Source organism: Scomber japonicus, chromosome 9 (assembly GCF_027409825.1).
Source record: "Scomber japonicus isolate fScoJap1 chromosome 9, fScoJap1.pri, whole genome shotgun sequence".
NCBI lineage: Eukaryota > Metazoa > Chordata > Actinopteri > Scombriformes > Scombridae > Scomber > Scomber japonicus.
In genome coordinates, this window is record NC_070586.1 from 23,795,563 (window position 1) to 23,821,266 (window position 25,704).

The 25,704-nt window shown below is 40.6% G+C and overlaps 1 protein-coding gene across 1 annotated transcript in view; it reads left to right on the forward strand.

The window, feature by feature from the left end:
• The first annotated feature begins 3,586 nt into the window (after positions 1-3,586).
• pip5k1bb (phosphatidylinositol-4-phosphate 5-kinase, type I, beta b) overlaps positions 3,587-25,704 on the forward strand; it is a 31,410-nt gene continuing 9,292 nt past the window's right edge. Inside the window, exons 1-7 of the mRNA XM_053324998.1 lie at positions 3,587-3,684; positions 16,432-16,533; positions 16,651-16,719; positions 17,458-17,588; positions 20,349-20,466; positions 21,910-22,062; positions 22,266-22,565. Coding sequence (XP_053180973.1) covers positions 16,651-16,719; positions 17,458-17,588; positions 20,349-20,466; positions 21,910-22,062; positions 22,266-22,565 — 771 coding nt within the window. The 5' untranslated portion in view covers positions 3,587-3,684; positions 16,432-16,533. The remainder of the gene's footprint in view (positions 3,685-16,431; positions 16,534-16,650; positions 16,720-17,457; positions 17,589-20,348; positions 20,467-21,909; positions 22,063-22,265; positions 22,566-25,704) is intronic.

Below are 25,704 nucleotides of genomic sequence, written 5' to 3' on the forward strand. Positions count from 1 at the left end.
CCATGTAACAGAGATATCTATTGGTGTTATTTGTAAGTATTGAACACCCATAAATGTGATGCTTTGTCTGCACATGCCATGTTTTTTCAACTTCTGGATAAGTTACTGTTACTGACTTATGCCACTAATCCTGCTTGCTTTTACTCTGCCATTCTCTGTCTACTGCTTTCGCTCAGGAAATGCCTGCTTTTCAAATGCTATCTAAACTAAAGAAAGCCAGGTGAGATGTAAATTGTAATATGTGATGCATTTATTCTATATTTATAAAATTATATTAAATGTCTTTTTTTAAATTCCACTTCTGTTTTAGTCACCGTACTGGTGCTAATGGTCTTGGGTCTCACTGCCTATTTCTGCATGAAGAAATACAGCAGTCAACAGCAAGCAAAGTAAGTGATATTATAAATTCATAAAATTCCTTTATTCATATTTTTAACTCTGATGTAAAAACACTTTCTCATTTTTATTATGAACTTGTTTCAGTGACTCTAATGTGACTGTACCCCTAGAAGACACACAGAGCTCTGGAGAAACCCGTGAGAGGTTAGTGAACATTTAGCAGGCTGCACAGTGTAAGTGTAGACATACAGTAAGGAAACTGATTCTTGGCTGACTTTTTACACCTTCAGGTTAACTGATCGTGATCCTGGATTGTCTGATGGCAGTCCTGCTTCTCAACGTGTGGATCTTAAACTAAAAATTCCATTTGACATGTAGAAAGAAGAAGCTTACGCCAACCGTGCTCCACCTCCTAAGCTACTACTTTTATTTTTACTGTAATTAATCATGCAAACGGGGTTGGTTGAGCTCTTAAGATTTTGTGTTGTACTGTATGTAAATAAGTATGCCTCCCCTGTCTTTCTGCACATTTACCATTGTGTTTTCAGCTTGATACTTAATGACTATGGCTAATTTAATGAGAAATGTATACAAACATGATTTTGAACTGATGACAATTTTCAGAAGTCTGAAAAAGAAAATGATGTATTACTTCTGTTAAAGGTGATAATTGTAATTTATAATTACAATGGACTTGACAGTAGTTGTGTGTTGACAGTAGTTTTTATACAGCACAACCTCAGGTTTCAGTTATTAAAGTCTGTGAATAAGAAGACTTAGTCCTGTCACTCATATTAAAAATGAATAAACAAAACTTTATGTATGGACACATCTACAAGTCCACATCAACTAAAACAAACTAAAATAAAATAAAACACAAGACAATACAAGGACAAGACAGTATGAATATATACAGAGTTAAAACGGATACACACATGCGTTCCAATGCTTCCAAACACAAGAGGAGTATTTTGTGTCTCTTTGTGTAGTCTGGGCTGATGCCATCATGACTTCATTTTTTGATTCCTTTAACCGAACCATGAATCTGTACATTAACCTTCTTAACACAGCATAAACGTTTTGGACATTGTTAAAACAAACATGTGACTAGCTCTTGTCCATCTTGGAAGCTTAAGCAGAATTCTAAATGCATCATTGTATGCAACCTGAAGTCTCTTTACATTTTTGCTTTGCTGTAATTACACCAAAGATGGGCTGTATAGAGTAGAGTACAATATGCTTTAAAAAGAGCTATCTTTACATCATCCATACACATGTGAATCTTGCATGCCAGCATATTTGCTTCTGCATACATCTTGCAACATTGACGCTCCGCATCATCATCATCACCATCACCATCATCATCATCATCATCATCACACAGATCATCCCTAATTATGCGACCTAAATATTTTACTCTGCTCACTACATTTAACACTTGATCTGCCAAAAGAAAAGACGGAACGTTTTGCTTCTGATCCTCTTTGGTTTTAACAATTACAACAACACTCATTTTAGGATTGAATTTGATGTCATACTGCAGTGCATACCATAATTTGAGCAGATTCTGAGCAGTTGCTGTAATCCAGCACTATACGACATAAGACACCTGTGGGTGCAATAAATGCTAAGTAGTAATGTGAAACTTTTACACATCATATACATTTCTTTGTACGGAAGCTTATTGTACGGAAGCTTATTGCATTCATTCAATAAAAAAAAATACAGATCCTGTTTTTCTGAGTAATTTTTCTGTTTTTCTGAGTAATTTTTTTGAGGGATGAGTTTTTCTGAGTAATTTTTTCCTGTTTTTCTGAGTAATTTTTTTTTGGATCAGTTTTTTGAGTAATTTTTTTCCTGTTTTTCTGAGTCATTTTTTCCCCTTGTTTTTCTGAGTAATTTTTTCCCCTTGTTTTTCTGAGTAATTTTTTCCCCCCTGTTTTTCTGAGTAATTTTTTCCCCCCTGTTTTTCTGAGTATTTTTTTCCCCTTGTTTTTCTGAGTAATTTTTTTCCCCCCTGTTTTTCTGAGTAATTTTTTCCCCTTGGCATTCAAAACATTGGACACATTCACTCCTTTAATTGAGAGGTCGATTTAATGGCAGCAGACATGACCTGCTTGTTTACTTTAATCAAGTTCTACTTTGATCTGGGTTTAAGACACTGGGAGATTGTCCTGTCGCTAAGTCATATAGATGGTATTACTATTAGTTTGTCAACTTTGCGCAGGCACCTGAGGACTTTGCGGTTGTTCAGAAGGAAAGCCCACTCAGACCTCCTGGATGTAGCGATGTTTATCCAGGACCAAAAATTACTCAGAAAAACAGAAATAATTACTCAGAAAAACTGATCCAAAAAAAATTACTCAGAAAAACTGATTTAAAAAAAATTACTCAGAAAAACAGAAAAAAATACTCAGAAAAACAGGATCTGTATTTTTTTTTATTGAATGAATGCAATAAGCTTCCGTATTATGGCCAGTATTCTCTGTTTTTGTCATAAAGTATGCAGGCCTGGGGTAAGGCAAGGCAAGGCAAGGCAGTTTTATTTGTATAGCGCATTTCATACACAATGGCAACTCAATGTGCTTTACATAAAACAGAAAAACATGTAATTTGAGAAACTTAAAACATAAAATTAACCCCCACCCCCACCCTTCCAATACTTTTGTATGGATTGATTGTTTAATAAAGTAAGGATAAAAGGGAGAAATTTTTATTTGTATTCATTCAGCAGTAGGGTCTGTGCTGTGAACCCAGACAATGAGAAAAAGTCTATGTTAATTATGCCAGTGTGAAACATGCTGCCTTTTTTTTTGCTCTACATATAGGTTTTTCTCCACCACAAGTTCATGTATATTATCCCAAAAGTCACATCATGCAGTCAGGTAAAAAAAAACAAAAACACCAATTTACATTATAGCATATATTTGTTTCTGAAGATTGGGATTTTTGCAAAAACTACATTTTTGAGATATACATTTTTTTTAAAAAGTGATGGGAAATAGTCATATTTAGTCCACTCTGGCTCAGACCTGCAGAGGGCATGTTTGAGCCGCTGTTATTTCCAGTGTTTTTTACTGAATGACATGGTTGTATGTGAAGAGCAGGGCAGGGACGCAGAGACACACAGGGCATCTTGCTGTTGTCAACGGAGGAGTGTGTGTCCGGTAATACGCAGTCAGTCTGCGGGTGGGAATACAACGTCTTTCTTTACTGCATTTATTTATCCGTCTGCTGCCCGGGGATCAACTGCTTGAGGAAAGAGCTTTCTGTGAGGACTGCAGCAGCTACTCAAGAGGAACAATTATTTCTACAGGACTGCTTAGAAGAGGACGAGACTGGCTGGTAAGGTTACTGTGAGTTTGATACGTGGTACGAAACGCGGATATGTTAATAAAATAAACAGATTGAACTGAAATGACACGTAGACTTTTTACCTTACATACATTAGTCTACGATTCGTGTAATTGTGACTTCCCGGGTGTTGTCGCGACAGGTGAAAAACTGCAGGTGTGAGCTGAAAGTGTTTTACCCAGCTGTTCAGTTTGTGATCACCTGTCCTCTCCATGTTGGCTGGAGAACCCCCAAAAGGCTGCTGCCCCTCACCCCCCAGCATGTGTTTTGTATTATTGGATAGCAGTGGTTCTCAAAGTGGGGTCCCCAGGGGTCCTTGAGGTTTTTATTTTATTTTTAACTTTACTTTATTTTCATTACAATTGCAACCACAAGTAACACAGTGACCGAATGTATGAATATTTTGGTCATGGGTTTCATACACTTTGTGTAGTAAAACATCTCAAAGTCTTACTAGCTGGGGGTCTGTGGTCTAATTTGTGTCAGTTTTAGGGGTCTTTGACGTGAAAAAGTCTGAGAGGCTCTGATAGAGAAGACAGGATGAGATTAGAGGCATATGGTTAGTTCTTTCTTTCTTTCTTTCTTTGCAATCATTTAAATGATGAAATTGAAGTGTTGGTGGGGTGAGCTGATTGTGTATGTGTGTCTTTGTGGGGAGAATTATATCTAATATGGATATTCTTGAATGTAAATGAAGCTCTAGTCAGTGTTGTTGTTGTTGGGGTAAAGTTGTACAACCCGTTTGTTCTTTATGTGTAGCTGCTGAAACCGCCAGTGTTTGTTGTTTGCTGATTATTTTTTAATGAAGTCTTTTAATTTTCGTTTTTTGTTTACATGTCTGAACCTTTGTGTTGCATATTTCATGAGAAACTGGAAGTCTGTCCAGTTCGATGGAAAATGAGGCAAGCATGTTTAGGGTTGAGTAAAACATTTTCTGTCAGATGAAGAAAATCACTCATTCAAAACATGATAGTAATGGAAATGTGGCCTTTGTCAAAGTAGAATAAATGTACAGTTCAGATCCCCTGATGTTTCTTAGCACCTGGCAAAGGCTGACTCACTTCAGCCTTTTGTATACCAAGTTGCTAAGAAACTTTACTGCGTGTTTGTAGTTATACATCAGCTAAATCCCTTTGGCATAACATTTGCTGTAGATCAGGTGACAGGTTTTCTGTATTCCATATCTCTATCACTGGGCCAGCCTTTCATTTACTGGCCTGAGCCTCAGTATCTATCACTGCTCTTTACAGTGAAGTGCGACATTTCTCCTCTTGGTAGCTGGCAGCCAGGCTTCTCACGATCCCACTGAAAGATTTACTGGGCTGTGACTGTGAAATAGCTTCTCCAGACCAAAGAGAAAAGGAGATAACTGGTTATCTTTTTACGTTATGCTTGAAAACAGAGATCTGCCCAGTGAGCTGAAAAACACGAGTGTCCACTGAATCATCTGCACTCATTTAGTGGCATGCACTGACTAAATACAAATTATTTTAATGGACAAAATTGTGTTTCGGTTTGTTTTTATCAACAAAATAGATGACAAGCTTTTATGGAAATGTATTTCCCTCTCTGTGGTGAGAGTGAAAGATCTTGAGCAACTTGAATGAGAAACATTTCCAGTTTATTTTTTAATTTATACAAACTGATAATTTGCTGATGTGACTTTTATTTGCTTTTTCTTCAGCCCAGCCAAACTCTTGACCATCTCACCTGAAACATCTGGTCACAGGGTATCCTGGAGGTTCAGATGGCTTAGGAGTGCATTATGTCTGCTATGTCCTGGGTCTGATATTGCCCTGTGACCCATGTCATGTTATCGTCCTATGTCTCTGAATGGCTTGTGAAGCAACATATGTTAATATAACTTGTGATTATTCCCTGAATTATAAACAAATACAGACACCAGTTAGGGCTGGGTTTCGGTACGCAATACCTTCTGTTCAATGCAACATGTGATTGGCTCACCCCTGCAGCAGGTGAAGCCCATACAGTCTATGGTGATAATACTTAAGGCTACCCTTACCGTTGTTACATTTTTACACTTTTTTTGTTTAGGTTAAAATGCTATTAATAAGGTAATGGCACTCTAAAACGTTAGAGAGATCCACCAGGCACAGAAACTCATCATTATTCCATTCTCATATAGTTCTGTGAAAACTCTGACCAATCATATCATTCGGTCCGAATGATATGATTGGCCGAGCGACCTGCCTGTTTTCCCCTTCCGCAATACGTAATCGCGGACGCACCCCCACCCGGAAGAGAGTCTGTTGTGGATCCACGGAGATAGACGTAAACAGACAGTAGCGACTGACAATGACCGACAAAAGCGGGCCACGACTTCCACCTGCAGCCGCTCCCACGGGGGAAAAAGACAAGCATATCAGAAACTATTGTAGTGCGCGTTCGTGGAGGGGGGAAGGGAGTGTGGGGGTGGGGCATAGGAGGGAGGAGGAGTTGCTGCTGTTCAAGTTTTTTCAAAGTGCTGTGTGAAATGCAAGAAAGGTAAGAGTCGCTTTAATTGTACAGTTTTGTACAGTTATTTAGTTAATATTTCAATAATTTGAGCACTTTCAAATGCATTACTTTAAGATTTTTTTGGATGGGGGGAGTGGTGGCATTTTATATATTGGTATCACTTTAAGGATACTGATATTGGTACTGGCATTGTAATTTTACCACACCAGTCTGTGTGTACTGATGATTGGATAAAGTGAATAATCATGCAAATCTGACTTTTAGGACAAGGACAATTTGTTACAGGAATATGAGCCCGTGGTTTCCTTCATGAACTTCCTGTTTCTTCCTGATTTGACTGAGAGGCAGTGGCATCGGCCCAGTTTGGTCCAGGTTGGTCAGCATGCCACAGGGGATGTTTGAAAGGGAAAATGGCTCATGCAAATTCCCCACTCTGTCTTTGAGAATAACACCTGAGCTCCTGTGCCGTGCTGCCTGCTGCCCCTTGTGCTGATATGTTGCTTGTCAGAGTGAACAGCGTCCACGCATTATGTAATATTTTCCATCTGAGTAGCAGCAGCCACAAGTGCCACACCACTGCAGAGCCAAAACCTTGTCATCACAAATCATGTTTATTCTGTGACACTCAGCTCTTTCCTCTTCTCGGGCTTTTACGGTGGTGGTGAGTGTTCTCCTAAATTAGCAATTAAATTGTGAAAGTGGCTGTAACTGTAAGCGTTAATCAATAACACTGATTCAAAGCCAGAGCCACCTTTTCAAACCAACATTAGTGTATCTTTTTTTTCCTGAGCTGTGCATATTTAGTCTGCTGTGTGAGCTTCCTGTGAAGAGGTAGCAAGAAATATAGCAGCTGAAGGGTTTTTTTAGTGCAGTCTTGTGATTTTGGGTCAAAGAGCATTCTGTGTACTGTGCTCGTACTGTACCATGGGATCCCAGTAGTGATAGGACCAAAATAACAGGCATATGAGGCTCATTAAAGACAGTCACATAAGTCAGTGCCCCGAACAGTTCTCAGCTCTCTCTCTCTCTCATTCCTGATAATGGTCCAGCCGACTGATGTGTCCTGTATGCAGGGGTGTGGCTCCATGTTGGATCTGGTTACATTTAAGATGTTCTGATTAAAAAATACCTCACTGTGTTGTGATAATGAAGCCCAGCCACTCGCAATGTTTGTGTGTGATTTGTGTGACCTCTCTTAATACTACACCCACACTTCTGTCAGGGGATCCTCTCTTGCTCACGTTGTCTACAGTGTTATATTCTGGGTTGATGCGCTAATGTGCCAAATATGAGCTGAAAGCATTACTAGTGTGTCTGTTTTCATCTCAGGTTAATCAGCACCTTGTCAACTTTTTCTTGTTTCTCGTCTCAGTTCAGTCGTAGCAACCGGCTTCTTTCATCAGCAGCTTACAGTAATTTTAATTGAAAAGAGCATTTCATGGGAGGTTAGGGATTATTTGTAGGTTGTTTCCATATAGATTGAAACAAAATGTGGCAGCCATTATTGTGAGTCTGGGAAGTTTCTTGGGAAAGATTTATTTGAGTTATGGCTCTAATAAATGAGGTTGTTGTGTGTTGTTCAGGTTAGTTTGGGATTTTGGGCCATAAAATGAGATGACTTGACTTTATTGGAAAGACATTCTGCATATAATTTTCCAGTAATTAAATATGTAACACTTATGGAATGGTGTACAGTACAGCGTTGCTTGATGGTGGTAGTGTTAGCATTCTCCAGGATCCAGGATTAATGAGTGTTGTATGGTGTGTTTTCCTACTAAGTCTCCAGGTTAGTACCAGGCCTTAAGGACTTACTACTAATGATTACTTTTTAAACTGGTTAATCTTACACTGTCTTTGTGAATACCAAGTATGTAAAGTGTCATCAGAAGTAGCCAGACCTCAAAGTATACTGGTAACCATACATCCATTAACATTAAGGATATGAAAAGTAACCAACCTCTTACATTTGTGAAGCTTTAACTGTGTTTGGTGTTTCGGTATATAAATACAATTATTAATCTCTTTTATAATTGTCACTAATTCATCAATAGACTACTAGATTCAATAGACTACTAAAATCAGATGCACCACACCTGACAATATAAATCAGAGCACTGCTGAAAAGTATTGTTGCATAAAACCCAGACAGGTCAGTGGGTAGTTCAGTGTGCAGTATGACCCATATTGTATATTGATCTGACGAGGTTTAGTCTCCACACCTCTGTTAACTTGTGTTGCACATCTACCTAAGCACAACAACGTGGGCTGTTCTCTCTCTGTTATCTGTTTTATTGTGCTCATTCATTGGCCTGACTGCACTCATGTCAGCACATACCACATACTACTGATAGCCACTGGGACTCAGTCAGTTACAACCTCATAATCAACTCGTCTTTTATTATCGGTGTGATCAATGTTCATCCCAGAGGACATAAAACCCGAGAAAAATGAAAGTTGGAGTCCCCCGTCATTATTTTCCACATTCACAGCAAACGGAGATTGTACGGCAGTTGTCACTCTCTTCACCCTATGATTCAGTCATTTGTTGTACAGGTACTATGAGGTACTACTGAAGTAATCGTCAGTTCACATATTTGTAAAATTGAAATTTTGTGTACATAGACAGCAGTTTAAAAATAGGCTCAGAAAACTTGTAGATGTAGCAAAACATGATGAATTCATCCTTTAAATAGTCCAGTATATAGTATAGAAATCATTTTAAACTCAGTTTTTTCTTGATAGGCCACAACTTCCTACTACAATCCTCACCTTAAACAAGTTTTGGTGGCAATGTAATGCTGGATACTTTTTTCTGTCAAGTAAAGCACTCAGTCAAGTGGAACAAGTGGAAGTTAATTATGCAAACTGACACAGCAATCCACATTCACAGCACCTTATGTAACTCCTGATGATGTGACCCGACACATATTTGTCAGTCAAAGTCAGTTTTCTGCCTCACTAACTTCTTAAATTCAGGAATGTGACCCCGCTGTGTTAAATTTAGGGGACGGCCACTTTAATTGTATTTTATGTTATGTTTTCAAATATCAAGGAGGGCTTCCATGAGAAAACATTTCTTATGAAAGTTTGGGAACCACTGGCACAGAGATATGTTAATCTTGGGAAGACTGTCAACAAATACCAATGTCAGAGTTTGTTAAAATGTCCTTTTATTTGCAGCTGAATTTGTAAGTAGAGTTTCCCAGTACTATCGCTTTGATCTTAATGACCTCCATAGAGGAGGTCGTTCTTTCCCTGGCCAGCAGCACCAGCTTCTGGGAGGGTGCAAACACAATCTCCCAAAGGAGGCCTGCAGTGCTGATTGGCTCATAATTATGCTCCTCCGAATACCGATTGGTTGCTTGGAGGGTTGTTGGCAGAGCAATAGGTTGGCAGCCTCGCAGGAATTTAGATTATTCAGAGGTTGTGATGTTTGTTGTTGTTGCTTCTTGTTGTTGTTGTCATGGCCCTGCTGAGCCCCCCCCCCCATTCTCCCCCAAGTCCCAACTTCTACTTTCCTGCCATGGTAATGATGAAGCATACAGAGGCACATTTAGGGAAAAATGAATGCGTGGATAGTTAGGCATAGACGGGTGGGTGAAGACAAGTGAGAGAAGAGAGTTCAAGAATGCGGAAAGTTGACAAACAATGAAATTCCTCCTCTTTTTCTTTTTCTAGCAACTTCTGACTTGCGATCAATAAAATCAGGGTGATCTAATCCCCTCTTACCCCCATGATTGACCACTTTTGAGAACAATAAAAGGCAAAGACAAGAAATCATAAGCATAGAGTCACCCTTCCGGCTTCAAGAGGACCTTGGACTCTGGGGCAGGGCTGAGTAAAGCTAAGCTAAGCTCGGATGGGCAAGGCTCTCTAGTTCTCTTTGTGTCATATGATCATGTTTTCCATGTGACGTTGGGAGCTGGAGCTAACTTGCGTAGACACCACTGATGTTTGAATATAATAAACCTGCTGTATAAGTCTTTCTCATCCCTGAGTGTCGTTCTGTGGTTTATCAGTCCATCAGGGCAGCAGCCTCTCCCTGGTACTCTGTTTTAGAGAACATTGTCTCTGTTTTCTCTCCTTATATTCTTCTCTATGTTTGTCTCACCCCCCTTCCTTGCCTCTGTTAAATCATGTGACTCTCTGGACACAGAGGGTGACCTCCTCCTCCTCACTGCTTCCCATGCAGAGTGCAACTACAGAGAGACGCTCTGTGAATTACAAATACACAGGCCGAGTCCTCTCCCTGGGTTTCTTGTGTTTTCTTTACCTTACATGATCAAAAACATTCAGTCAGTTGCTCAATATTGTGTGATTATGCAATTGTCATACTGTTTGCATTATTACGGAGTTGAATATGTTCCCTGCTGTTCTGCAGGGGATAATTGCCTTGCTTTGGTCTTGTGTGTTGTTGCTGCAGAAATCACAATGAAAGCAACCAACTAAATATTGAAAATGATCACCTTTTATTTTCTTCATCTCTCACTCCCACTGTCTTCCCTCTCTGTCTTTTTCATCCCTGCCCTCTGTCTAGCTCATCTAAAAGGTCAAAGTGCCCTGTAGGTGTTGTCCCTCTTTCTCTCCTACCTTTTCTCTCTCTTTGTTTGCTTTATTTATAGATAGCATGGCTAGTGGTACACTATGGAGCCCACTAAAAAAGTATACAGATTTATGGGGATACAGTGCTGAGTACATGTTGTACGCTCTGCTCTGTGCTATGTGATGCATTGGGGGATAGTACTTGCTCTCAGTGCAGCGGTGTCATACTTCTTTTTCCAGCATCACTGTTTCTTCAGCGACACTTTCTCTTTTGGTTAGTTGGTCAGTGTTTGTCGGTTTGAGGAAATAAAATAAAATACAACATTTGAAGCAGAATGCAAAAAGAATTTCAGGGCTGTATCAGAAAAGTCACTGCTAGATAAATGCCAAAGTGAAGAGATAAGTTTCTACCTTGGTCTTAAAAGTATTTAGGGAGCTGGCTCCTCTGATATCTAAAGAAAATGTGTTCCATACCTTTGGGGCATAATTGACAAAGGCTGCATCCCCCATTTTCTTTCGACTGTTAATAGGAGTATTGCCAATGCTGCCTGTCTGGATAAACCAGCAGCAGATAATTGCAGTGTTCTTGAGGGTAAATAATATACAAGGGAATAAGCTATGTGGCTTGATCATATGGAGGAGGACCTTAAAGTCAATTCTAAATGTTACAGGAAGCCAGTGCAGAGCAGCTAAAACTGGACTAATGTACTGTGGTTAAGAGACAAGCTGCAGAGTTTTCTTCAGTGTTGTTGTAGGCCAGTAAAATGTGTCTTACAGTAATTGAGCTGGCTTAAAATAAATACGTGAATCTGTTTTTTCAGCATCTTTTTGATTTATAAATGGTTACACTTTAACTATGTTTATAAGGTGGGGAAAAGTATGCTTTTGCCACCTTGTTAATGTGGAACCTGAAGTTTAGACCTGAATCTAAAATAACACTGAGATTTGTGACCTCAGATTTAATCCAGGTATTTAATTTCCCCAGATTATTAAACATCATTTCTCTTTTTGTTTTTGGGCTAACTAGTAGGATTTCAGTTTTGTCCTCATATAACTTTAAGAAATGATCGCTCCTCCATTTATTATTTGCCTAAAGACGTGTAGTAATGGAGTTTATAGTTTGCAGGAAGACACTTCTTTGAAGCAGAGGATACAGAGAAATCTGAAACAGATCTCAGTCCTAAATAATACCTGCCTGTTGTTTTATAGCTTCACTCTGTGTCACCAGGGAGAGAAAACAGAGATTGTGTTTGTGTATAAGATGTGTGGTTGTGTTTACAGGGACACAAAACTTCTATGTTCAAACAGTGTGCATTTTCTGCTTTGTGCGCTTCCCGTGAGGCCGTCTTATTGGAAAGGATCAAGCCTGATCAGAACTCCTGAATTGAATGTTGTTTTTTGTTTTATCCCTTTGTGTGTTTGTTGGGTCAAACATCTTTGAGACTGATGAGCAGATATTTCTTTTTAACTCAGACTCTTCTCTAACTCCCACATCCACTGCCTGCCCTTTCTCACTATTTGTTGATGAGAAAAAGCCATTCTTGATGTACCCACAACAGCCAGAGGCAACTCGTGGAGGACTACACATCATTTCTTTATTATTGCCTTTGATAGGACTGATCATTTCAGCTTGGCTAGAGGAGGAGAGCCCACACAAGATAGATGTTTATTGCTTGCTGCACGATTCATAATAGAACACGATTTTTCATTTTCATTTCAAGAAACTCTTTGACACGGTTGTTATGTTGTATGTTGTATGTTGTATGTTATCAGATGACAAAGCAAACAGTGGACAAGAGTTTACACAAGGCGTCCGAAAGATAGTTTCTGCCTCACATACAACACTGTTGGGAAAGTTGGTACTTCATTTCATTAGTATGCACACTTCATTTCAGTGTGTTTAACCATGCAGCCTATTAAGTTTTTTTGCGATGCTGAAAATATTGATTTAAAAAAATACAAACAACTATGAAGAATTTCCCAAATTAATTTTTGCTAAGGAGGAGTTTCTGTGAGCCGTAGTCAAGGATCAGTGCAGTTAAGTTGATGAAGCTGATCTGCTCCAGGCCAAGCTAAGCTGACTCTGCGTGCATCTTCTTGATTGTATCCACCCAAATCCAGATATCTGTGCTTATCTAACATCTCACAGCCAGGGACCGTGAAGGTCATGAAAGCCCAGCAGTCTGGTCCTCAGCCCTTCTGCATTGCTGGTCTGCTATTGATTCTCCATTATGTCTCCAATCTGCTGCAGTAATCCAATAGTATCTGGGGATTGAAGCAAAGCAGAGCAAAAATATCCTGTATACCTCCTGGAGATAGAAACTGGGGGATACCTCTTAGCCCTGATGTCTTGATCACATGGTTTTAAATATGGTTGTGCTCTTCTGTGGGCATTGCTGTTCCACTTTTATTAACATTAATTATGTATTCTTACTAAACCAGTGTGTATCATGGCAGGTGATAATTGATTAATCTGTCTGATTCCTGCCATTATTATTATTATTACAACTGGCTCAGTTGGATCTGTTAGGGAATATTGCCACAGCTACTTAGACTTCCTGACAGTTCAGATGCATTGGATCTGCATTTCTATCATACCAGACGGCCCATGTCTGCTCTCAGCCACATATTGTCCTTGCCAGGTCTGCTTGGCTACAGACTGCCTATTTGACTTCCAGAGAGGCAGCATTGGCAATACTCCTGAAACCATGGAGGAGATATGGCATGAGAGCCAGTGTTTGATCTGCACTCTGCAAGTGTGTTTGTTTGAAGGGTGGTAGAGTTTCTGACAAGGGCGTGTGGACGAACAGGAAGAGAGTTGTTTGGGAGCAGAGGGACTGACGGAGAGGAGTTCTGTAAGTAAAGTTTATTTATATAGAACCTTTTTAAAAGCCGTAGTCACAAAGTGCCTCACAGGTTGGAAAGATAAAGAGGGTAAAAAATACATTATTGACCAAGTCTGTGTTTTTACAGATACTCAGTATTAGCTGTTTTGAGTTTGCAAAAAAACAACTTTGCGTTGCAGTAGTCTGCTTCTTTCTGTGTATGTTTTTGTGCATGAAATCCAAACTATGAAATGGTGATTAACACAGCGTATATGTCCTCATTCCATCGAAATGTTCCTCTTGTATACACAGTGCAGACATGGTGTTACACAGTTTTACCACATTAGATTTGAGCATTGATGTATGACGTCCGTATGACCTTGCTCAACGTTCACAAAGGCACAGAAACAAACAACTTGCAACACAACCCCTCGACACGCACACACAAATAGTTTGTATTATGTACCATAAAATGGTTATTAGTGCAAATTATTCTTATTCTGACTCATTCAATTTCAAGTCAGAATCAAGTTCAGAGTTTGGTTTTATTGATCGGTTGTATCGTTTACCCATTTGGTTCTCACCCAGACCACAGAGCCACTGTCTGCCAGATGCATTGATTGGACAAAGATGCAGTTTTATATTTGTAACACTCAGTAATATAACTGTGAAGAGTGTGAAACACACCTTTCTGTCTACTGAGTGTTTGTGCTAGTGCTCTGACTTTTCCTTGTTATGTGCTCTGAAGCCAGTGGTGTTTTCAGTCGGAGTGTATGACAGTGGTAAGACATGGCTGATTAGGATGATCCATCCATCCATTTTCAGCCATGTGTCCATCCATCTGTCTGCCTCGCTTTTGTCAAGAGGTGAACAACAGACCTGCTGTTGTTCACTGCAGCTGCGGGCCTCTTCATGGATTGTTCTGGAAACGGTCTGTTGGAGCACCGGCTGGGTTGAGGGGTCAGGTGAGAGAGAGAATTAGAGAGAGAGAGAGCTGCTCCAAACAATCCCTTTTAACACCAACACTCAGGCCAGGCCTGAGCAAAGAGCCAGACAGGCCTGTAGGCCTATTAACATTCCTCAGGTTCAGAGCACACAGCCAGTTTTATGGCTCAGGTGGATCAACACCTCAACTCTCAGTGGTGATGAAATCTTCTGATTCATTTGTAATGGCTCAACTCCTGATTAATAGCAGGATTTTGTTGTGTGATGACAATTCACACCGACCTTTGTCTTAGTTTCATGTCAGTATCTTTTTGTTGGATGAGTCATTGAGTTTTGAGTGATTGTTTCTGCTCATTAGTAACAGGAAGACAAAAGACTGAATAAAGATGATAGAGATAATATACACGACAAATACACTCAAACTGAAACCAAGTTTCCACTTAATGTAGGGAGGAGTGCTTCAGCCAAAATGTATCTGTTGGTGTCCCCTCTGTGTTTATAGCAACAGAAAGGCTGCGGCACAGATTAGGACCCAGTCTGGAGATAAGAGCTTAGTGTCTACTACATTCTTTTAATATCCGTATGTGTGTGTGTGTGTGTGTGTGTGTGTGTGTGTGTGTGTGTGTGTGTGTGTTTACATGTTTTCATCTAAGGATGCAAATCTCCTTTTGAAGACTATTTTTAAACATGGATGTAACATATTTGATGCTTTTATTGATAAGTAATACACCTGCAGAATTTAAATATAGTCTCAAGGTTGTAATTCATTTTAAGACTTTTAAAATATAAGCAGTCTCTTTTGTCTTAATGATTTTCATGATAGAGTCTCATGTTATTGTGATGTGTTTACTGGACATGGATCAGGTGATGGGAGGACACGTAGCAGTGAGCGCTGATGAATCAGAAAGACATTGTGTAATAGTCAAGGCTCTGAGCAGGGAAGGTGCATTTATATGCAGGTGGTGCTGTGACTGCAGACTTGCCAGAGCTTGTCAGACAAAGTACACATTTTTGCAGGTGTATCTATTAAACCCCTGCTCCTCACTCCCTGCCTGTGCCCCTGTTTTTCCCATACACACACTGAAGCACAGTGACGTCACAGTCTCACTGACTGAGGTCACTCTGCTTTATTTTCTCAGTTTGAAACACGAGGAATGCATACCAGAAAAAAGAGGGAGGGAGAAGGAAGGAGAAAGAGAGCTCTGCAGTAAAATTCATTGAGAACATATGAAGAAACGGGACAGACTAATGTTTTGTGGATCAGTACGGACATGTTTGTGCTGTAAGCTGGGCAGCGCCAACAGATCGTTTTCAGCCCCAGGGCTACACCTCATTCAGTCTGCAGTTGTGCTCCTTTATGAGGTGTTGTTTATCCAACACACTTACACACACACACATACACACATACACATACACACACACACAAACATACACTCATGACCTGCAATATAGAGAAAAAAATGTAAACAGGGAAGTCAGAGATTATGAGGAGGATTTCAAGTGTGCTCTTTACATCTGCACACTGTGAATGTGAAGGGCTGAAGTGAAGGGCTGAAGTTAAACGCTGGATTGTGTCATTTCTCCAAAAGCTCTCTTCTCTTCTAATAAGAGGCGGGATAGTTATTACATATGATTCCATGAGTCACGATTGACTGTCAAAGCGGAAATCTCTTGCTGCAGGCCAGTTCAACAGAGAGATTTAAGAAATAGATTAAATTGCCTCTCTCATCAGGCTGAGATTAACAGCAGAATTATGGCATTAAAATGGCCTCAAACTGAAAACATACATAAGTGTATCACAATTAATTAAGGGATCTTTGCTGGTGGACATGGTCCTCTCTCATCCTCATCTTGTCACATCTGAATGCAGAGGCTGTGAGCGCTTTTTTGCCCTGGTTTTTTTTTACTGTGTTATAGTAACCCTTTGAGCATCTGTTTTCTTGCAGAGGGTCCCCTGGCAGACCCCAAACTCCTGATGATTACTCCACCTGACAATCAAGAGATGTTGCCCTGATCACTGTTTGTTGGGCGCAGCTTTTCATTAAGCAAGGTAAACTATGCTATTTTCTTTCTCTAAATATCACTCACCATATTCATGATTAAAATGGTGTTCTATGTCATGAAATCAATCCCAATATTTGGCTCCATTACTTTATTTTATTTTCAGATGTCAACCACAACAGAAAATGGGATGGGAGGGCCTTGGAGTACCAGCAGAGAGAAAACATACAAGAAGGTAAAATGTTTGGCTATTTGCACAAGAGCCGGACTATGTTTGGTTTTATTTTCCCTTTTATGACGAATGGGAACCTGCTTTCATAACATTTATTTTGGATTGCTGCTATTCAGAGCCAGCAAGTCCAAAAAGGCCTTTACTTCTGAGCCACATGAGTCACATGAGTCCTTATAAATGTCCTTCTCTAGTACATAATGTCCTGACCCCTGCCAGGGCCGGCTGCCAGAGATCAGTCAAGTGCTGGTCTGGTCACACTTTTTTTCTTTCTTTCTTTAAAAAAAACAAAAAAACAACTTTAGACGTCACTTTAAGACGTCTAAAGTACAGCATTTTTTAAGATGCCAATGTTACAGGGCTTTCCACAGTGGCTACCACTGTTCAGGTTGGGAATAAAAACTGGTCAAAGGTCTTTTTGTAGTGACTACCCAAGAGTACACTTTAATTTGTGCCCAAGCCTGTAAGACCTGTTTTGGGTTTGATGTGTTTGTGTAGAAATTATGCTATGAAATTGTACCATGAAAATCTATTATTCTTTTAAAATGGGTAAACAACAAAATGAAATCAAAGTTTACAATTGCTGTTAAGACCAATAAAGAATAGCGTTAACAGCAGGATTACTCAAGTTTGCCTCTTTTTTTTTTTGGCAATCCTGTTTATGTGCATGTATGTAATGGTGATAGCAGGAACAGTGTTCTGTAACAGCCAGGATAATGTGATGTTTTCTGTTTTCCCATCAAGACCACGTCATCAGCCTTGAAGGGGGCTATTCAGCTTGGTATTGGCTACACAGTGGGCAACCTCACCTCCAAGCCTGACAGAGACGTGCTTATGCAAGACTTCTATGTGGTGGAGAGCGTCTTTCTGCCAAGGTCAGTGCTGCGGAGTGTCAACCTGCACGCACTTACGCACACAGCTTTTCTACACAGCAAGACATCTTTCATAATGTATACATTTCCTGCAGGGCTCTCTCAATGTGTGTGTGTGTTTTTTGTTTAGCGTTGATTTGCACATCGTCATCGATATAACAGGCATACTTTTGCATAAGAGCAAGGCTGGTCTGAAAGAACGAGTGAATCAGAAAGCTGCTTCATAAAAACAGATTATGTGTAGGTGGTAACAGGGTGCTCTTTGGCTGCGACAGTTTCCTGACTCTGCAAGGCGAATGAATAGAAAGGCAATAAGACCAAGATTTACCTGTCTGCCCACTCAAATATTATATGTCTGGGTCTTGTATTGAAAACATTAAATTTATTATTAATCATGCTCAGGCTCAGTGAAACTACAGACGCTGGACATCCAGTCCACACTGCTGCCACAAAATGCCTCCATCATCATTTATCAACAAATTTAATTTTGCTAGTCTAAGTCATGATGCAGGAATAAAACTATTCTAGTGGATTATCCTGCCAAGAAGTGTAAAATCAGCTTACTGTGGGCCTCTTAATGCCACAGTGCAAAACATATGTCAGTGCAGTGTGCTGTACTCATCTCAGGCTGTCTTCAAAATTACATCATCAGCGCAAAGAAACATTTTATATAATCCAAAGTGGACCCAGGGATTCTTTGAAAGTGTGACTTGTGTATGAAATTCCAATTAATCAATGTTTCATCACAGATAATGGTTTAAGAGGATCACATTGTTTGGTGTTTTCCGTATGAATGAACTGGTGATATTCCTCTTCTACTTGGACATGTGTTATTTATGCCATATCTTGACAATCTTCTAAAATATTTCAACAAAGATATGGATAATTCACAGACCGTCTTTAAAACTGAAGCCTCAGAAAGAGAATTAAAGAGTCCTACCAGGAAATATTTTAGGGTTTAACTTTGAGATGGTGCACCAGGATATGCAAACTCAGTATGGTTTATGCAAACCTGGTCTTGGCACGCACAGTGACCTTTTACTGCTCTGTTCCTCAGCATCAGCTACATTATTGCTACTAGTTTTGGTGTTGGCCCTCCAGTGATAAGTGCTTAAAAAAACTGCTGGAGCATGTTGGAGTACAAAATACAAATAGTTAGAAGCAAACTCGTTACATCATCTTCAGTCTGCATCCAGAGTCGAGGCTTTTCACATAATGGTGAAATGAAATGGAAGTTGTTGTTATTATCTTCAGGGCCAACTGAAATCAAATATCAAGTCTGCGTAGGGAAAAAGAAAATTACACAAGACACAACAAACAAAACATAATCAGCGGGAAACAAAAAAGGATGTCTTACATCTGACATAACCATTTCCCTCGACGCTTTTACTTTCTTTGTGCTCTGTTCTGTTTTGTAATAGCACACAAACACAAACCCCGATCTTTCTTTTCACCCAGCAAGAGTATCCTGAGAGAGCGGCTGAGTGATGGAGATAGCTCTCAGATGCTTTTATTGCCTTCCACCCTCTCACCACTCTTCTACCTCTCTTCCCTCTCTTGTTGTCATGCTTCTCTGGAGGTTTTTCCACTGTTGTTTTTGTCCTGTCAGTCTAATTTTTGGATGGCTGTAGATTGTCGCAGATGAGACTCCCACACACATAGTTTTTTGTTTCTCAGTGTATGTATCTCTGACAACCAGCACACATCTTTGAAAACACAGGCAGACACATATGCACACACACACACACACAGACAGATGGCTCACTGACTAGATTTAATGAAACATTTCCAGGTACTCTGTTTTACTAAATGGTTTCCATGCAAGGCGTTACTATCATGGACCATCATTCATTTCATTGATGATAGATTATTGTTCCTGCCACACTAAACAGAGCGAGTCAGATTACATTGTAGAGTAATCACAGGTATAGTGTTACACAGCAGGGCCTCATTGTTCCATGTATCCCCTTACCGACAACAACACAATAGCCTCCTTACCCAGAAAATCCAAGTTTTCACAATATTAACCAGATTTAGATGTGCCCTGGAAAACAAAAACCTTCATTAACCCACTTCTTGTAGATTTAGGGTCAGAGAAACTGATTCCAACAATGGTTTTACTTTGTAAAAGACTTGACAACAGACTCAGGCTAACCTTATCAGACGTTACTCCTTTGTTACCGCGTTCCCCTGAGATTCAGGTTAGGTTGGTTTAACAGGGTCGACCTTTGTTAAAGCCCGTCTGAGAATTTCAGGTTTCATGTTGGAGACAGGACAACAAAAATGTGGGTTATTTTGTGTTTGTTGTTTTTTTTTATTCCTTTTCTTCCTCTTGGAGTCGAGGCTCATGTGTTGTAGTAACACTGTTTGGTGTTGTAATCAGAGCTGTTTTCAGTCTCCAGGCGGCAAACTCTATATGGGCCAGTTTGTCATTACAATACTAATGAATCTGGGTTCCCATAGATGACTTTACTGAGGCCTGTTCATGCATGGGTGGAACATGTTTCAAGGGCCCACTGATACACTTACTGAGAGTCAATAGCCTAGATTCTCAGGCACAAATAGGAGGCTTTGCAGGTTACTTTCCCCCGGGTGCTGCCTGTTTGGGATCTGTGCTCAAATTCGACACTGATATGTTTCACTTATATAATGTTAAAGATTCTCCTCGTTGCCCTTCATGTGAGTTAGTGTTGTAATAATGTATCTAATGTACTGTTGCATATTTTTGTTTCCTTGGGACTGCGGTATCATGGCACATCCCAGTGAGGGAAGTAACTTGACCCCAGCACATCACTACCCTGACTTTCGCTTCAAGACCTACGCCCCGCTGGCCTTTCGCTACTTCAGGGATCTGTTCGGCATCAAACCAGACGACTACCTGGTAAGACTGAAACCTTGCTCAGATCTTGTTGGTCATGCCCTGTTTCATCTCCACGTCTGCCTATTAAGTCTTTATTGAATATGCTACTGTGTACATTCATATCCAGTCTTGAGGTACAGTGCTTTTGCTTCCAATCTAACTACTTTACAAAGAGTCACATGGCTGTAAGAAGGGGGGTCGGGTAATGCCACACACCATCTGTACAGGGGAAAGAGGGTTGGGGCATGAAGTTATGACAAAATTTTGGGGCGGTGGAGATGTTGGAGGTAATGAGTGTTTCCCTTATTAAGATTCTGACGACTACTGTGTGAGACTTTTTGTACACATCCTTTTTGGGGTTTGTGTCTTAATACTCTTCACCAGGCCAGCTTAAACACCCCTGTCATAGCAGACTGCTTTTATTTATGTGCTCTACATGCCATCCTGTGTAATTAATTTAATTTGCTGCTCACCAGACTTCACCTTGTTGCCATATTCTTTCTTGTCCTACACATACGCCTCTTGCTTGGAACAAAAATTAGATTTTGTGTAATCTTGTTTGGGTGTTATCATGTTATGATGCCGTTTTCTTCTTTTTCTTCTGCCATCGAGTCTTTTAAAACCTCACCCGCTGCATTCTAGTTTTTTTGAATGGCAAAATTTGTTTCTGCACAAGTAAAAGACAAAAAACTGCGTAAGAAAGAAGAAAGACGGAGACAATATGTAACTCCAAGGCAGTCGATTGAATATGGCAGAAGGCACAGCAGCTAAGAGGATGTACTCATGATTGATGTCCTTGAGGTGATGATGAATTCATCCACACCAAGGCCACACAGCACAGCCCAACTAAAAGAGAGAGAACACACATACACACACACACACACGCACACACACACACACCCACACACACACCCACACACACACACACACACACAGTATCCTGAATGCAAATGCAGTAAACCGCTGATGTGTTTGTGCTGGCAACTCAACGTGACTGCAGACGGTCTTCAGTGAGAGAGTCTCTGGAGAGGAAGAGCAGATGCCTCCAGTGTTTCTCCTCTCCTCTGAACATTTTACTCTCATAAGTCACTGATTAACGTCCAACACTGCTCCTCAGTCTGCTGCTCTCACACACACATGGATGAAGGCTTGGGATTTTAATTTTTTTTTACACGTTTACAAGTACAAATCAGTAATTGCTCCTGTGACCCTCAGCCAAGGAGATTATACAGCATTGTCTGCTTGTTGGCAGCAGGGCTCAGATATCTGCAGATTTTAATAAAATTAAACAAATGATGTCTGTGGTGTTGTATGGTATCTTATCTTATCTTATTTTCCATGAACTTTAAGTAATTTGTGTGTTCAGGTCTGTTTAAGTTCGGAAATGTACGAAGTGTGGCCTACCAGTGTGACCTCTGCTTCATGTGAGACCCTTTCTGTTTGTCTGCGTTTCTCCTCCCTCAGTACTCCCTGGTAAATGAGCCTCTGATCGAGCTGACCAACCCCGGCGCCAGTGGATCTCTCTTCTACCTAACCAGTGATGACGAGTTTATCATTAAAACCGTCCAGCACAAAGAGGCCAAGTTTCTTCAGAGGTTGCTACCTGGATACTATATGGTGAGATATTTAAAGTCATTTTATGTGATCTCCAGCATCTGGAGAGGTGGCAACTTAAAAAAATTTATATATCACCACATTTGTTTATCCATCTCTATATACTCTCTAACCTGTGTTTCACTGTACTGCCATTTATTGTGTACAGTGATAATAAAGTTGACCCTAATCTAAATGACTGACTCACGCTGTCTTTGACTTCACAGAACCTGAACCAGAATCCACGCACGCTGCTGCCCAAATTTTATGGACTGTACTGTATCCAGTCAGGAGGCATCAACATCCGACTGGTGGTGATGAACAACGTGCTGCCTCGCTCTGTCAAAATGCATTACAAATACGACCTGAAGGGATCCACCTACAAGAGACGAGCGTCCAGGAAAGAGAGGGAGAAGGCGTGTCCGACCTACAAAGATCTGGACTTCCAGGACATGCACGAAGAAGGGCTTTACTTTGACGCAGAGACATACAACAACTTGATGAAGACCCTGCAGAGAGACTGTCGGGTAGGTGGATGAGTAGATGGCAGTGGCTTGATGAGATTTCCTGTATGTGGGCTCATGTTGCTGTCTGCTTTTGAAATGGCAAAGTCATGCCTAAGCAGGAAGTTCACCATCAATTCATAAAAGGAATTTGTGCAGCAAACAAGGAAATCAAGGTTCAGATATAAGGATGAAGTATCAACATTACCAGAGTTCTTTACTTTGACCAGCCATGTCTGTTGAATGTTCATGCCTTCACTCCAACATGAAAACATTTGACCACATGGGTATTATGTCATGTGTCATATCAGTGTTCAGAGCAATTTACAAAGGAATTCACTGAAGTGTTGGAACATAGCTGTTGAAGGGAAGTCAGCAACCACTCATTCTTGTGGCTGATAATAGAGGATTAAAACACATGCTGCACTGTTGACTTGTCCAGGACTGTGAGTGCATTTTAGGTCGGACAAAATGTTTTGAAAACAGAACTTCCCATGTGTTGTGCCAGTGGGACCTCGCTGTGTTTCTGCTGTGTGTTCAATTTAAGCTCTCAGTTTGCCCTGGGCTGTCACTGTGCTGCTATGTTTCAGTACATGACAGCTCTCCAAACACTGAACGTGATTAAGACATGATCCTGGTAGCGTGAGAGCCACAGAGCTTGATACAAAGTTTAGGCCTCCAATCTAAAGGCTCGCATTCCTCTCTATTTCTGTGCAGAGGCCAGGAGACTGTCTGCTGGTGGAGGATAGCTTAATAGGACACATGATCTGTGCTCCGGTGATCCACCAGTATTTCACTGCTTTTTGAGGCATAAAAAAATGTCAGTATACAAAATGAGCTATCTGAAATAGCTCAGAGACTTCAGCATTTCATGTCCTTTTTGTCTATTGCTGTCTTTGTTTATGAAAGCTGCCTAGTAGTGGTGACTAAAGGTCCCGTAAAATAATTTTGCTGACGTATTTGCAGACCACAATCGTTGACAAAGAACAAGCCTCTAGGCTTTAAAATGCAAAAGAATGAGAAACAGCAGAGCTGAATTAGTGATTTTCTTGCTTCTAAAATAACTGAGATATTGTGTCTCCTACACCAGAGTAATGTGCTAGAAATGTCAAAGGGGAAAAAGACACTGATGGATTGATAAACGGTAAAACACTGGATATCTCTTTTAGGTTGGATCCACAGCAAACTTAAAATTATAAATATATAATGCAGTGACATTCCTACCCTTTTTCTTTATGGAAACGAGGGGAATGACCTCTTGGGATAGCTTTATGGGGCATGAAAATATGACTTGCAGACACTGAGTTAATGTATTTTATCCTCATCGCTGGTTAATAATGAGGTTTAGAGCTCAAAGCCTGCTGTGTGTAATCCCGTTTGTTCTACTTGACATACAGTCAACTGCACAGGCTGCACAGGCCACACAGACACGCATGCACGCACGAACGCATGAACGCAGGCACACACACTCTAATATTAAACCTGGAATCTGACCAGGATGTTACCGTAAGTGTAGATTGGTGTATCAGACAAGGCCCAGATACCAGGAAGAAAGACTTCCTGCAAGAGTTACTGCTGGACCCGTCCAACCTACCAGACCTGGCAACCCTTCATGGCACCATTTAGTTAACAGCTTAATGACTTCCATAACACAAGCCTCAGCTGAAATGTTTTAATTTTTAACATGTGGGAATAGAAGGACCTTGATGGTTTTATCGCTGAACTGTGATTGATGGCATATGGAGCAGAGTTAGCGGTAATGAACAGTGTGATGCTGTGAGTATATTTAGTATAGCCTGTTAGGCAACAGATCTCTCCTCTCCTCTCCTCTCCTCTCCTCTCCTCTCCTCTACTCTCCTCTACTCTCCTCTCCTCTCAGATATTCAGAGGAATTTGAAGTGATCTCCTCAGGTTATGGCCATTCCTATCATCTTTAACCATTATGCTGACTTTGCCCATGTCCTATTTTCTTTGTAATGTTTTGTGAAGCAAATTGCGGCCCAAATGACATCCTCCTCTCTTGCTAAGTTAGTGCTTCCTTAATGTTTAAACCAGCCACACACACGCACACACACACACGCACACGCACACACACACACACACACACACACACACACACAGACACACACACACACACACACACACACACACACCTTTGACCAAACGTACCCCACACATGTACTGTCTGTCTACCTGGTGCATGTACATATTCTGGCCTGTGTGTCACATATGTATATATGGTGTGTGTGTGTATATATATTGTGTGTTAGTTAGACTGTTGAGCAGCAGCTATTGGAGACTCTGCTCAGTTTGTTATTGTCATAGCTTCCTGCGCTTGCCTCCTGATCGGGAAGCAAAATGCCCTCTAAGCAGAATCTCTGTCCATTTCCATGAGTAAGCAGCTAACCCTGTCACCCCAGGAGAGGCTGCAAAACACAGAGGAGGGGTCGACAGAAGTCAAGCAACAGGGGGCGAGCAGTGTAGAAGGAATCAGGAAGGAGGTGCATGTGGTGGGGTGGTGAGGCCCCTTAAAGATAAATATTTTTTTTTTGCAGAGCTTTGGAGCACTATGATTTCTGTTTCATAGGAATTTGGAAGGTCAAAGGTGAGGTTAAAAAACAAACAAACAGAAAATAGAGTGATGGGATGAAGAAGAGGATGAGCAATGAGAGAATAAAAATATTTCTGCTATGTGGGACACTTGTAGCGAAATGCAGGGTACGCTCTCTTTTCCTTTTTAATGTGTCCTCTCTCCATTACTCTGCAGCTCCCCTGATACTCCCCAAATGTCAAAACAACACAAAGCATTAATAATTCAACTGAGAGAGAGAGTGAGACGGAGAGTGTGTGTTTGTTCTGACGTTGGCTGCGTGTGTGATTTGTAACAGAGAAGAGCATCCTGTCTCTGTTGCATTTACAGTTTGTGTGCAGCAGCTGTCTGTGATAGTGATGTAGATGCTGCTGATGATGCCAAGCTGTTGAGACAGTTCACAGCACGTGTTTGACAGAGCAGGCTGCGTCATCGTGGGGTAACCCAAAGTGAATTGAATTAAGAGTAGTTTTATCACTCGTGAAATAGGAGCACTTTCATGTACAAAGAGTGCAGGAAATAAAAAGATGCAGACAATGCTGGCACACATGTGTTTGGTAGGTGGACAATAAT